This window comes from Danaus plexippus, chromosome 27, assembly GCF_018135715.1.
Source record: "Danaus plexippus chromosome 27, MEX_DaPlex, whole genome shotgun sequence".
In the NCBI taxonomy this organism is placed as follows: domain Eukaryota; kingdom Metazoa; phylum Arthropoda; class Insecta; order Lepidoptera; family Nymphalidae; genus Danaus; species Danaus plexippus.
Genome location: NC_083555.1, coordinates 4,005,550 through 4,021,364, shown reverse-complemented (window position 1 = coordinate 4,021,364; position 15,815 = coordinate 4,005,550). Strand labels below are relative to the sequence as shown.

The 15,815-nt window shown below is 35.2% G+C and overlaps 3 protein-coding genes across 3 annotated transcripts; 1 reads left to right on the top strand and 2 right to left on the bottom strand.

Annotated features, from left to right (window-relative positions):
* Positions 1-77: 77 nt before the first annotated feature.
* On the bottom strand, positions 78-1,462 carry LOC116775652 (uncharacterized). Its single transcript, XM_032668586.2, has 3 exons — positions 1,188-1,462; positions 862-1,018; positions 78-542 (listed from the first exon to the last, which is right to left on the bottom strand). The coding sequence occupies exons 1-3, from the start codon at positions 1,389-1,391 to the stop codon at positions 304-306; spliced, it is 600 nt and encodes a 199-aa protein (XP_032524477.2). The 5' UTR covers positions 1,392-1,462; the 3' UTR covers positions 78-303.
* A 338-nt stretch (positions 1,463-1,800) lies between these two features.
* LOC116775731 (rRNA 2'-O-methyltransferase fibrillarin) lies at positions 1,801-4,795 on the top strand. The gene is made up of 8 exons (XM_032668707.2): positions 1,801-1,967; positions 2,468-2,626; positions 2,846-2,924; positions 3,112-3,214; positions 3,407-3,577; positions 3,763-3,884; positions 4,181-4,304; positions 4,493-4,795. The coding sequence occupies exons 1-8, from the start codon at positions 1,955-1,957 to the stop codon at positions 4,655-4,657; spliced, it is 936 nt and encodes a 311-aa protein (XP_032524598.1). The 5' UTR covers positions 1,801-1,954; the 3' UTR covers positions 4,658-4,795.
* Positions 4,796-10,302: 5,507 nt separating this feature from the next.
* LOC116775700 (WD repeat-containing protein 43) lies at positions 10,303-15,789 on the bottom strand. Its single transcript, XM_032668657.2, has 11 exons — positions 15,565-15,789; positions 15,069-15,401; positions 14,162-14,328; positions 13,459-13,728; positions 12,865-13,015; positions 12,554-12,706; positions 12,316-12,440; positions 11,898-12,026; positions 11,525-11,644; positions 10,894-11,000; positions 10,303-10,410 (listed from the first exon to the last, which is right to left on the bottom strand). Exons 1-11 carry the CDS (start codon positions 15,736-15,738, stop codon positions 10,328-10,330), a joined length of 1,812 nt encoding a protein of 603 aa, XP_032524548.2. The 5' UTR covers positions 15,739-15,789; the 3' UTR covers positions 10,303-10,327.
* Between the last annotated feature and the right edge of the window lie 26 nt (positions 15,790-15,815).

Here is a 15,815-nt window from a genome sequence, read left to right as displayed (position 1 = left end):
TTATTTCATATAAGTCATTGTTTTGATAATATTTTGTTTTTTTTTTTTTAATATTTCAATGTTTGTACGATCAGAATCTATAGAAGTTATTTAACTTTAATAGAGAATTAAATTTATTTTGTTTATATATTGAATAAAATATAACTATATGATTACGCCAGCAATCAATTTCCTTAAAAAGACTTTATAAACTGTTAGTATTTCTTAAATAAGTAAATTCTCAACTTTATCCCTGCAAGGTAAGGTATATAACTCTCAAATCCACCAATCATGTGTTTTAGCCTTATTTGTTACGATTTTAACTTAATTTGAATGTAATATATCCTCCGGCGGTTTACTGAACTTCGTCTCACTGAATTTAACAATCAATCCTTCCCTCTGCGGCGAACAACACATCGGACCTACCAAATATTTATCGACTGCAAAGGGACACAGTCTAAGTAGACGCCATGTTGTGTTGTCAGCTGAGTATTTGACGCATAAAACGTTTTTTACTTTAGTCATACGTAACCAGAACTTGCGTGGATCCTCTGTGAATACACCTGGAGAGAAAACGTGACGTAATAACATCTATACATCTTATATTTAAATTCAACTGTTTTAATTTTCAAAACCATCAGGTCTTGCTTTCCCGCCGAAAGTAATGTGTCGAGTTTTACGTATGATTTAGTATTTTTTAAAACACTAATTGTACAGTCTTGTTTTAATCAGTTAAAATTCGATTACATTTTAATTTTGAAGTAAGACAAATTCATAAAATATTCCAAAACTGTTCAAATCCAATTTGGTTACAAATATTACTATTAAATCCTCAAAACCTTATATGTATATAAAGTTAAGTTACTATAAAAAAATAGTTACCAGTCGACCAATCGGAGAAGTCTCTAGTGAGTACGCTGCCTATCATAGGCTGGCCGTCATTGTACTCGATGCCTGCTTTAAGCCAATGTTTTTCATCAGCATATATCATCAGCCCAGCTTGATCATAGAGAGTCGTGAAATCGGCTTCTACACATATCTGAAACACATACAGCCTTGAACTTTAATTATAGATTCACCTTCAAAAATACAACTTATTATTGTTCAATTACGCCAATTGGACTAGCATTTTACCTAATAATACTAATGTCATAAAATCGTTTGATATCGTTATATAAATTAAAATCAATCTAATGGATATAACTTACTTCTAAACTAAAATCTCCTTTAATTTCGGCGCCAAAAATATGGCCAGTATTAACACGAAAGTTGTACCACGTCTCTTGCCAAAAATCTGTTTTATTATCAATCGTCACTATAAGAACATCTCCATCTAATTTATAACTGGAAGGTTTATTTAACCATTTAAATTTTTTATTAAATGATATGTCGGTGAGATTGATGGATTCCATTCCTATATTCGTACAATTAATACTTGATATTGACGTATCATTTCAATAGAGATAAGAAGTCATTAAATATGTAGGTAAACGTATTCGTAAGGCATTCGTAAACAACTCTCAACTTGTTTACTTCTTGGACGTTATATATTTATTAACTATTATGTAAGGCTGAAACTATGTATGTAAAAATAAAATCACTTATGAGATATTTTTTTGGTTTTACTTCTTGTATATAGTTTATTTAGAATTATTATGCGGTTCTTTACAAAATCAGGATATGTTTTTATAAAACACATAATCATATTATTTCACTATGGATTACATAATCCGGCTTGGCATAAAATTTTATTTTAAGTATGGTATCACCGGTCTTTTTTTCATCGCTTAGTTTATGGTCACACTGATCTCATTGCAGAGCTCATTCCAAAATGGCATCATTTCCTGCGGCGGCAACACGGTGCGGGCGTTCGCTCCGACCGTTACTGTTAATACAAAACATTATTTTTGTATTTAGATAGAAAACAGATTTATATTTTGTTTTTGGTGTCATAAGAAGAAGCACATTTTATAAAATGGGAAAACCAGGTAAGTTACTTGTTTATTATAATGTTAGGCAACCCCACGCGATGTTTTGTACCGCGTGGTCTTTATTTTGTTCATAGTTTATCTTTATATTTATATGTAACGAATATATCGTGTAGATACTACAATGTAATACGTATTTATGTAATGATTTCATTAATTTCGGTCAAATTTGCTCATTCCGGCATATTAACAACTTTGAGGTTATCTCATGCTTAAACATTTTTTTTTTATAAAAAGCCGCATAAACCTCTCTAAGGCCAAGGTGTTATTGTATAGATATATATTTTTAATTGTTTTAATCGTACTTTAAATATGGGTTTGTTTACCCACGTGGTGTTAAACTCAACTGAAATTCCGTCTGATAAAGTAACCTTAAACGTGATCATAGAAGTAATAGGGTTATATTTAATAACCTTTGGCAACTATTACTTCAAATACAACAGTTGTAGTAGTTTTCATGGATAATATATTAATGTTTACATCATAATGTGATTTTTCAGATTTTAAGAGTCCACGTGGAGGTGGTAGAGGTGGTGGCCCACGCGGCGGACGAGGCGGCGGAGGCCGAGGGGGCTTCGGAGGAAGAGGAGGCGGTGGAGGAGGGAAGTTTGAAAAGAGGGGTGGGGGAGGAGGGAGAGGCTTCGGAGGCAGGGGTGGAGGTACGCAATAACATAACATGTATCTCTGTTGTTAATTTAAATAATACTGATAGTTTTAATGCTATTTATATAACATAATACGTACATGATGATAGAATGGTCCCTCTAATCTAGACCTATTCGTGAAGACTATGATACCACATACCCACTTCTGATCTAAATTAGTCAATAATCTTGCAAAAATATCATTTGTTTGTGTTTAATGAAGTATCCTTGTAGGTCGCGGTCGGGGCGGAGGCCGAGGCGGCGGGGGCGGAGGTTTCAAGGGCGGGAAACAAGTCATTATTGAACCTCACAGGTAATATAAGTGATATTACCAACAAAATACAAAATAGTTGGATTCACTATCCTAAATGATGTTAATTACATAACTTTCGTTCTTCTGAATGCGAACGCTTGAAGCCAAACTATGTTACTGATATTAAAAATGGCTTAAAATAGTATGGAACCACTTGAAATATATTAACGAGTTAATATAATTGTAGACATCCCGGCGTATTCATAGCAAGAGGTAAAGAAGACGCCCTCGTCACTAAGAACCTTGTGCCGGGCTCTGAGGTGTATGGGGAGAAGAGGATTTCTGTTGAAGTATGTATGATATATATTAGTTTATTTACTATTGATACATAAGGTAATATAAAGTACATGATGATAGAATGGTCCCTCTAATCTCGACCTATTCGTGAAGACTATGATACCACATACCCACTTCTGATGTCACACAAAGCCAAAATGAATTTAATATAGCTAGAATATGTCTAACATTAATGTTCATTTCAGAACGAAGGAGAGAAAATTGAATACAGAGTATGGAACCCCTTCCGTTCCAAGTTGGCTGCGGCTATCATGGGCGGAGTTGATGCTATTCACATGCCTCCAGGGTCGAGGGTGTTGTATCTCGGAGCTGCCAGTGGAACCACCGTCAGTCACGTATCAGATGTTGTAGGGCCCGTGAGTATATATATACTATACAGAATGTTGGGTTATGTATATATACATTATTAATGTACCTAAGTACATTAGGATAAAGTAGAATTTTTTATCTGCTTGTATATCAATATATAGAGCTGGGCAATCTGATATATGTATATAACACTAATGACATGGAGAGTGATCTTTCTCTTGTTTATCAACAGGAAGGTCTAGTGTATGCCGTAGAGTTCTCACACAGATCGGGAAGAGATTTAATAAATGTGGCTAAGAAGAGGACTAATATTATACCCATCATAGAAGATGCCAGACATCCGCTGAAATACAGGTTCATACTAATATATATAATGACATGTTCATTGAAATATCCATATCGGATATACGATGTATAGTGGGTTACATATCGCAGAATTGATCTCGAGATATTTAAATGTCTTCTTAATATTATGTTACAAATTTAATTTGTGATTGAAACTGAATTATCGTTTTTATTATACAGATGATGAACCAGTTCATCTAAATATTTCATGTTGAAACCTTGAACTCTCTCTCTGACTCACCGCCAGTATTGTAAGCATATTCGTTTTATTATATTATATGTTAATATTATCATATATTTTCCAGAATGCTAGTTGGCATGGTCGACACAATATTCGCGGACGTCGCTCAACCCGACCAAGCCAGGATAGTTAGTTTAAACGCACAACACTTCCTCAAGAACGGAGGACATTTTGTTATATCTATAAAGGTAAGATAAATATATAGTTAGTAAATAATGTCTTGTGATAAAAATATAAATATGTGACTCCTATGATGATGGCAAAAATCTAAATATTTCATGTTGAAACAATATTGAACTCTCTCTCTGAGGTTATAATTGTCAATATTGTTCACCAGATAATGTGTGTTTTTATTTACCGAGTACTGTTGTCGCAGGCTTCATGTATCGACTCCACGGCGCAACCCGAGGCAGTGTTCGCAGCGGAGGTTAAGAAACTGCAAGCGGACAAACTGAAGCCCCAAGAACAGCTGACGTTGGAGCCCTACGAGAGGGACCACGCGGTCGTCGTGGGAGTGTTCAGGCCGCCGAAGAAGCCCTAGGATTAATATACTATACTGTGACTATATTGTAATGTTTGTTAATGTTCAGCCGAGAGCTGATGCTGAATGACAGTGAGGACGTACAAGGTGATGTATGGCTTAGTTGTAAGTTGTAATAATAAAGATATTTCCGTAAGACGCGGGACTGTTATTACGATATGTGGAGAGCGGGTGACGTGCAGACAAGCTGATACAATGTATAACAATGGAATGTTGCAAATAATATTTTGTGATATTTTTCTTACAAGTTGTTATAATAATGTATCAAACAAATATGTATATCTATTGTTTTTAAATTGTCAATATTGAGAAAGCTTCGCACATTAGAAGCATTTAAAGAGAAATGAAACGATAAGTTGTTTTGAATTTGAATATCACTCTGTAGTAAACAAAACAACAAGAAACTAGTTTTTCTATGAAGGAGATAATGCTAATAACATGTAGCATCAATAAGTTACATGTCATTCGAAATATACAAGTGTGAAGAAGGTACATTAAGTTTGGATTAGATCATACAAAACCCTCCACCCTCACTCCCTGCGACATCACACTGCATGAACAGCGTTTCCAGGCTCCGTGAGTACGTCGACACTGAGGGACGCTACGAACCGAGAGTAAGGACACAGACTCCTCGCTTATAAAATAAAAAAAAAGAATGAGATGAATATATATAACAAGGGTAGGATAATTACAAAGTTTATTCGTTTAAAAATGAAAGTATTTTGATTAATTTTAAAAGATATTTTATTTAACATATGCTACATAATTTGTTCCTCAAGTTCCACATTTTCAGTTTCAACAAATGATACAAGAGGCTTATGATAACTAAAATATGATACAAATATTTTAGTTTCAATTTGGTTGACATATCTTTGGAACACTGCATCTATTACCGTTTTTGATCTCGTAGTTGATTGAGTGCGATCGTTACACATTTTATTTAGAACAACAAGATATAAAAATACTGACAAATACACTGTTAAAGAATAACGAACCGCGCTGACATCTTACTACAGAGCTGTAATACGCAGCCGCATACAGTGTAAAGTAGTATTAGCTCACGTACTTTTCACATATACTAACACACGTTAAATGCTCAAACACAAGCTAGTATTGAACAGTGTGCTCTCTCGCTTTGGCTCACTAATTACAGGCGACATGCTTAGAAGACGGGAGTGGGGACGCTACGAAGTATGGAACAAAGAGGAGAGACCGATAATATAAAATAGTATGTATATTACTGTTTCATTCTTTGCCGGCTTCATTCTACACATTTTTGTATTTGTCTCTTACCTGTCGTTTTTCCGTTGCATCAGGTTTGAAATCACAACGATTCTAAAGAAGTTTCACTTCAAAAGTAAATTAATTCTCTTATTAAATATTGCTACTGATAGAAAGTCACGGTTTGCTGAATCAGTTCTCTTGAACTGCGGACATGTCCATCTCATGGAAGACGGCTTGTTATATATACATCGTCTGCAAAACGAACCGCAGACACCATCTAAAGGTTGCTCGTCATATCTGATATAAGGCTATAGTTACACATGCTTTAAATATGCATGGCAGCCGTTTACATTTGCGAGCAATAAGCATGATGCTGAAAGCAAACTTTAACATTCCAGGATGGATCTTCCGTATTTGTTAGATCTTGGTACGCATTATTTCTTTCAATAACACTTATATTGTGGGATGCGAGGATTCCACAAGCACTAATTCTTACGGTAAAATTAACAAATTTGAGCGTCTTTTCTACGCCCCAGCGAGACATTTTGTTTGAAGTTTAGTAAGCGTATCTGTTGAAAATGACTAATCGGAACTAGCATGCTAAATAAATAATAAGCGAACGTGTTTGGACGTGCTTAAACAACGCCCCCTCTCACCCGCGCCGCGAGGAGCATGCTTATTTTAAGCAACACTTGGGCACATGCTAGTAAACAGCACGTGCTCGATTAAAGCATGCTTCCGTGCTTGAAATAAGCATGTGTTCTGTAAGCTAATGTTCGAGGTACAGCTTCAGATTAGTGTTTTAATATTCAGCGTCACTTCCAGTGATGTCTTACAAAATGGCTGAAGCCGGTTTTCACTATTTATAGTTTTTAAACATCAGTCGATATTATAATGTTGCCATTATAATATGACAAAGGTTCATCATTATTATAATTAATTATAATCAACCATAAAAATAATTCTACGGATTATAGTATATTATAATTAGTTCAGCACCAAGGGCGCCACTTATGACACTCGGCTGCTGACATCTGAAAAATAAAAACACTTATCCTAAGGCTAGATCTTCCACAATAACTTTTCTTATAGTTTCAACACAATTATATAATTTAAATAAAACATCGTAAATAGATTCACACAACAACACGCTTGATATTTTTTTATGAAGAAGTTTCATAAAATGCACACAGATCTATGAGTTGTAAACAAATGTGGGTAATTTTGAGATTTATACAGACCTATAAAATCACAGCAATAACAAATAAAAAAAAATAAGTTCATTGAATAAACTCATTTTCTTTTCGAGACAAGTTTTATTATTTTCATTTTGTTAGTAATATTATACAATGCAACTAATAATTCTTTGTGTCGTAACTAATTTATGTAAGTAATATTATTACAACTAATCCTTCAACTCTCCAGTAAGTCTATTAGACCAGCCCTGTTTACTTCATGATCGGACATAGTTGCTCTAGTCACGTAAGGAATGGCAGGATACAACGGCACTAAACTTTCTGTATCCTTTCATAGCTTGGATATTTCTTACACTTTTTATGTTTTTTATCGCACCGAGACTACTTATTACAGTAATTTTTTTGTCTATACCTACGTGACTTGGCTTGTCGCCTGCGTTCATCCAGGTGGTCCTGGGAATTACTTGTAAGTAAGGAAGTTGTATGATAAGCGGGCAAAAGGACATTTTCATGAGAAAACATTAAATTAAACGGTGCAAATCCGGTCACTGAATGAGGAGAATTATTTATTCCCATATGACGCTTGAAAGCTTTTCGTCCCAAGAGCATTCGCTTTCAGTAGCTGTATCGAGGTCATTTATGATCGTGCGATCGACGCGTTCTATTCGACCATGTGAACGTTGACAAGCAATAACGTTTTAAATTGTGTTTAAATCGATATCGTGATGCAAAATCGATGAAATATCTACTGGTTAAGGCAACTCCTCGATCAGTAATCACTCTGTGCGGGTTACCGACAACCGAGTGTTACGAGCAGGTTGTGTTTCAGTAACTTTGATTTAGTATGAACCTTACATTATAACTCGTCCCCGGGTTAACCTTAATGCTATCGGTTAAATATAAAGAAGCTTTATAGTAATTTAATTTCCGTAAAATATAGCGTCTAAGTTGTAACGGGGATTAAGATTTCGAGTTTCTTAAAAAAGTAACTGAATTTGAGGTTATGATTAAATGAATATATCTTTGGTTGATTACGGGTTGGCCACACATTAAGTCTGTACCGTGGAGACCAGCATTAGTATTTAAGCTCAAATTATATATAAGCTTGAAATTTATTTTATCCAACGATGTTAGTGAAAGTCCACCGAAACCTCTCAGCATTCCATGGATTCGTGCGGGCGCCGGGTCCATCGTTGCAGGGAGAGGAGCTTCAACAGTGCCTGCGACTTGCGACCCAGGTAGGTTTAAGGGGCCCCTAGAATTTAAACTTAAAAATCGAACTACTTTGAAAGTAATAATATTAACTTTACTACCCGTATCAATATATGCGGCCGCTGTGATATCGTTATTGTTACTTTTCTATATAAAACGTTTTGTAGATAGCTTCAGTTGATATACAATTAATGTTACACACCTGTTGATGTCTGTCGGTTTGTGAGTTATGGCGCTGTGAGGCCGCCGGCGCTTGTGAACCTCCTTCACGCCAGCAGTCGTTAGCGGCGTGTAACAAATACGTTGTATTTTGTATGACGATCCTCCTTGCCGCGTAGACTTCTGTTCAGACATCTTGCTTACAACTCTTTTATAGTTGTCTATTGAGGATAGAAAGACGTAGTAAAATTCTTCGGGTGTTTTGCAACAGCAGGCCTTTGCATTCGGACGCAGCTCGCTGGGTTGGTCACGAATAAGGCACGAGATTAGGTCTTCACCTTCTATACTGCATCTTTTTATAAGCGATATCTTATGATAGTAACGAATCATACCTTCGTTAATGCTTTTCACACATGCCATCACTTCAAGTCGCTCCAGAAAATCCATCGAAAGGGAAAAAGCTTTTAATACCCTCTCTTTCCATAAAACCCAAGTAGCTTTCTTTATTATCAAGATTGTCGTACTAAGCGCGACCCGGACCCTGTAGCCTGGTTTGCATAATAAAAATTTTGTCTCGTTCTTCCCAGTCGTGCAGATCTCCTAGCTGGTCGATCTTGTGAAGCCAGCCTTTAACGTTTGTAGAATCCTTCCCAGGATCGAATTAGGTAATAATTTCTGCATCTAAATAAGATATTTTATGTTTTTTTCTCGGTTGAGGGTAGTTCTCTTCCGGGGACTCGAAAAAAAAGTGTCTTATTCTTCCTCACTTATCCTCAACAGACGTACGTCGCATCTTGCCTAACCCATGGAAACATGGTCCGTAGTGGCTCTCCATCCCACTTCTGAAGTGTTCGAGATACTATTTCAGATTTGTTTTTCAAAGTTTGGCGTCACTTTCAGTAATGTCCTACAAAATGTCCCAAGCCAGTATTTATAGTTTTCAAACATACGCCGATACTTAAATGTTGCCATTATTAAATTAAAATGCTTCAGTATTATAAAAATAAATCTAAGGATTATAGTATATCATGATTAGTACGGCACAGATGGCGCCACTCGTGACCATAGACACGAATCAGGTAACTAACAAATACGGTCACTGTTGAACCCGAGCTGGTGATGGACCGGCTTACAAACTCACTGCGCGACTAAAGTAGTCTACATTTAAATCGTCCAAACATAGTATGTATTGTATTTACAACTACAGATAATTTATTATAGCTTTAAAATTTCAGACCTTTTCTTAAAATCACTTGGTGATCTGATTTTGGTGTTGAACCTTGTTCGTTTTCACGGCATAAACAATATTAGTTACAAAATGAATTCTAGGAAACGATAAAAACTTCACATTTAAAGTAAAGTCGGGTCGATATATATGTATGTTCAACAACTTTTTTAGCTCCTGACCCAAAAACATTCGTGATATAAGATTTTCCTATCCGCCTGTCCGTGGCGCGCCAGCTCTTAAGTCGACTGACTTCGAAGACGTTTTTTTCTCCTGAGAGTCAGCTTCCTCGCCTGGTTCTAAGCTTTTTGCTTAATATAGACCTCGAAATCTAAGAGTATTATCTCATTTTCGGCGTCTGATGACTCTATGAAGCGCCTCACGAGTGCGTGTAGAGCGAGGTAATGCTTTGTGGAAACATTCCTCGTGCTGCGTCATATTATTAAATAGTACATTCAAAACGCGGTGAACTCAAAGCTCTTAATTAAAGCCTTATAGTCTAGTAGTTATCGGAAACAAATTTATGATAAAAAATTGTTTTATTTTAAAGATTCAAGAAAGACACACACACACACACACACGAACACGCACACAAACACACACATATATATATAAGTTCAATAATAGTCTTATGTTAGTATAACATTTTATTGGTCAGTCTGTGTCGCCGTCGTCCCAGGACTGCCGGCTGTCGGACTCGTAGCCCTCGGGAGGAACGTCTTCGTCTGATGACGAGTCTGCAACCAGAGCCACTTCATGAACACTCTCCACAGAGTATACAACACTCTCCAATACATATGATAGTCTGTGGCCTTTAGTATCAACGATACCAAATTATTGAAATAGTTTTTAAGCAATTTTCCAAGTTAATAAAATTAAGTTAATAATAAAATTGTACGTGGAGTCCCTCCGCGAGGAAGAGGTGACTCTTCGTGATGTTGCGATGAATATAAAAAGCGGCAGTAACTGATATTTAGTGAGCTCATATTGTTTGTTTGAGACAAACTCTATAAACATGGCTTACTATTCACAATCCCCCCACCCTTACTCGCTCCGTCTCTTTCCATCCCCCCTCCCGCGAGCGTTGAACGTTAAACGCAACCTTGTTTAACATTATAAGTGTCACTTAAAAATGTTACAGTTTCAGTTAACTATTCCTATATAATATTGTTGTCAGTACGTCTGATAAGGCTCCTAGTTCCTATATATATATATTTTACCTTCATATTGCAGTAGCGTATGCGAATCCCCTTCGGGCGCGAGTCGTCTACACGAGGTGAGGTCCAGCCGGCCCTTCAGACTCAGCAGCTGACACAGGTTGGAGCGTCTGAGGATATAATAAATATACACTGAAAACTACAGACTAACAGTACGAAGTAAACATGTGACCTAAGTATGTGTACATTAGATTTATAGATTAAATGTATCGTTATTCTAAAATAATATATGTACATATATAAATATATTGGCTAGTATAAGTTAATTGGATTATAAAAAATGGTTTTTCTAAGAGCGTATTTTCCTCAAAACATAACTACTTATTATTTACTGTACATATAACTATAGTATTTGCTTGCTTTTATGATAAAGATATATATGGTAATGATATGGTCGTTAAAAGACAGCGCCCTCTCACCTTATATATAATACAACATTAAGGTACGATCCCTTGAGAATTACAAGGAATGAGGTGATGAATTACTTTATATATGTTATTCTGATCTCTAAACAATATCAATGGAAAGTTTCATCGGTGTCTGTTCAGTGATTTTGTTTAGAACAAATATGCATATAATATATATTCCGGACAAAATTTCTTTTACAACAAGAATTACACGGATAATACCTCACCTCTGTGTGAATATAGCCAGGAGTTTTGTGAGGTGTTCGGACTGATGGGGCGAAGTCGCCAGAAGAGAGGCCGAGTGACACTGAAGAACAGCACATAGCCAGGTGCAAACAGACGAACACCTGGAACACAAATATATATATATAATAAATTATAATGTCACATCAAGTATATAGTTTGTATGATTGAGATTGTAAGTGACTATCTATTGATGGTAAATATACTAAGATAACCCTTCATAATATTCGTATGTCCGTCTGTGTGTTGTTCCATTTCATAATTGAAATGGCTGCACCCATTTTGATGGTATTTCCACCGTCTGACAGCTTAAGTAATTTTTGCTGATTTATCCACTATTATTTTAAAGATACTCACTGGCTAGTTTTCCTCGTAGCCATATCTGTTAACTGTTCCAACAAAGCTGGTATGTAATTGACCGGGAGAGATGATATCGTGTTGTGGGCCACCGCTGGGTCGTTACGTTGAAGTACAGTTAGTATTAAACTGAAATTATAATATATGTTAAAAAATTTATATGTAATTTTAATTAACTTATGTATTATCTGTATTTTTTCTGTCACCGGTACTGAGAACACTGTTAGTCATGTACAACGGAAAACTAAAATTCATTTTATGTATTCAAAATGCCGAATAAAAGTTTAAATTTACTTAAATTATTAGTAAATGTTATTTAATATTAAATTATTTTCAAATTAATGCCTTTTAACCGTTCAGACGTGACAGATATAAAGAATAAAGACGGTTTGCTGAACTAAAATTGATAAATCCTCACTTCTTATCTCTGGAGTGTAATCCTTGTATTAAAAGTTTGGTTAAGTTCTGGTTAACAGCTGTTTTGCTCCGACTCTTCACATCCAGGGAGAGGTTTGACAAACGGGATTCCATCGTCACCTCCACCTTAATGTTAAAAGTGTTACATGTTCAGTATACATCTTATTCTATACATTTATATTATTTTTCATCTTATTCGTAATAAAATTATTTTTAATAGTTTATATATATACACTAACCTTCCCTCCTACATTGCCACGTTTCCTACTAACTCCACCCAGCGGCTCAACGTAAGTTATTTGATCATTTTCTTTCGGAACAACTTCATTCTTATCTTCCTTTGACTTGTCACCTCGTATAAGGACCTGAGTTTTTGTCTTCAAATCTGGTATCTACAACATAACAAAGAATATTTAGAACGAAATTTAGATGAACAGATAAATAATTTACAAGTAACGCTGTTATAAGCTTTAAAACAAGATAGATTTATGAATACTTTAAACGCGACGTTTAGTGTGTGCGACTGGTAGTAGTCTTATCTCATACTTACAACTTTCTCAAACACTACACCGGGTCCACTGCAGTATCCAATCAGCAAGTCACCAGTTTTCGGTAACTGGACACATTGTAAGGGCAGCGGCTGAGCGTCTTCGGTCGTGACTTGGATAGTCACTGACGGCTTCACTGGTTTTGGTGACGCTCTAGAAGAAACGTAAGATAGTTGATGAGAAAATTAATGTCTCTCTGTTCGCACTGACTTAAGAAATAAAATAATAGTTATGCCTTTAAAAAACAAACTATAAAAATAGGTTTTCACAATTCATAAATAGACAGCCAAAGGAACATTATAATTAATTTGCTATTTTTTATTTTTTGCTTTTTTTATTAGAGTTCAATAAGAAATTTATTATGTTAATTTAATGTGTGTGAATGTTAAGCAACTATCAGCGACATCTATCGTCAGTTATATGACTTCAGACTACTGTTATGATTAGATAATGTCTTAGCTATTTCACAGGAAAGCTACATCAAGATCGATTCAGGTATGTCGTATGAAAAAAACATGAAAAATCATTTATTAGTGTTTCAATAAGTATTATATATTATAATATTAGTAGGAATTTACATAATGTATATAACTTACCCATTTAGCAAATGGCCATAGTAATGTACAACACCGCTCCTCGTGGCCGCTGCCAGGGACAACCTCGTGGCTCCGTTCTCCACCTTAAGTTCCACATCTATAATCCTGGGTGCGTCTTCCAAAACAAAGTTATATGTCGGGACGGGTACGGTCGCTGAGGTCAAGGATTTCTTCCTTTGTTTTTTACATGGTGTGGATTCCTCGGAGTTTTCTTGTGGCAAGTTTTCCTCGGTGATCGTGACATCCCAGAATGATAGGAGGCGTTCCGTTCTGTAAATACATATAAACATATATACTTTCAATATTCATTGTGCTTATTTTCTATCCATTATATTTGTTAAGCAGTTTCTGTGCATCGTGTTTATATTATTTTCTACACATATATATTCTCGTACAGTAAAGCCTTGTCTTATTGAGATAATTAGTTATGAATGAAACTAAGATACAACGCATTTGAAATTTTTTTTTGACTCCGTACTCCCGGATTTAGGTTACTTTACAGCAACTGTGATCATTAAGACGGGATGAAAGGTCACTTTCACATCGTAATATCCGAAAAACTTAGTTACATTTAAAAGATTACACGCCAAGATCTCATAAATCATGAATAAGGTACGATGAATGTGTTGTTATCAAAGTCATTGATGCAAAACTAAAGTAATACTAATACTTATACTACAATACTACTTCAGACACTACTCACTGAGAGCCTTCGATCAACCAACTACTATTATTAACCGTGGCAACGGTCAGTAATGCTCGCGGAGCAGCGTTGTGCCCCAGACATTTGATGAGAGTGGCTTCGGAATCAATTAATCTCCACAGACGTATCTGCCACGACGAAGATATGAGGAACTTTGCCGGAGTGTTCTGGAAATGTTATATAATATAATAATATTGTACTGTAATAAAACAGTAGATAAAAATATTAATTATACAAAGAAAAATCTACATCAGCTAGGGTAGCTTCAAATCTTTTTATATATAATTGAAAAATATTGTGACATATATACAAAAAAATATAAAACGACATATACAATTTGAATCGGTATTATGTTTGTATGTAGGTTTAGGAACGCCACAAAACTACGGATAGATGATAATCGGACACTTAATTAAGATAATATTGTTATATCTCTGTTTAATTTTTAATATAACTTTTGCTATAAGATTATGTGTAATGTGTTTTCTTGCACTTAAAAATACTTTATGCATATCAAAAAACAGCCGAAGTAGTGTGTTTAAGTTAGCTTAACCTTTAAAGGATAAAAAAGTGTAGGATTTAATAAATACTAATATTGTGATCGTGGATGAAAATTTGTTCTTATGCATAATCTCTACTCATTGAAGAAGATATATTTATAAGATGAAGATATATTTAAAATATAATAAAAAAACTCTTTCATAGATTTAACATTTTCATCGTTGGCAATGGATTCAAATAACACTCGTATTTTTGGAACGATAAGTGTTTGAGGGAATTATTTTTGTTTATTTCCGCTATAAATCACTTTTTTAAATAAAAATTACTTTTTACATAAATTTGTCGACTATTGCTTGATTTATTTCAATCTAGTAGTATTCTGACAAGTAATATTGGCAAAGCTCACCTGATTGTGTGGTACGATCCTGATAGCACTGATCTTGTTTCCCTGTTTATTTTTACTATATACATGGATATTGTACTTATGTCTAACACAAGAACTTTGCAAGTCCCATTCCCACACATGACTGTCACTGGTGCAACTGAATAGACCGTATTTTCTATGCCAATCCAAACTTTGTACTTTGCTGTGAATAGCGTTGTTTTTGTCTGTTAAAACTGTCTCTATTTGCGCCTCGCTCACTGAGTATATAAGTATTTTTCCGCTAGCTGTTCCTAATGCTATACATTGTGTTTCGACTCCACTGAATGATTTTCTTCTGACACCTTTTGTGGGACTCTGGAAATAGGTTATGTTTTAGTTAACCTCTCAACGAAATATATTACAAAATACATGTAAAATTATTGAGATGAAGTGAATTCTACTTATTAAAGAATAACATAGAAACTGATAGGTTAATTAATAGTTACATTAAAAGTTTAAAACCACGTGTGATACTTACGGTATTTGAGGTGACAGATATCCACTGTAAACACGAGGGGGGTGATGTTAAATGGAGGTCCGGAGTATACTCCTGTTTGAGGACATTAGTTTCTGTGTCCCATATTCTCAATCTACCGTCCTGTGTAATTAATGAATAATATTTCCCGTCCTCCGAAAAGGCGGCCTCTGCCATTTTTAGAACTTTTTGACACTTAAGACATTAGACAACTGCTGGTCTTGAACTGTTGACAAGTTTACATGAAATGTTTA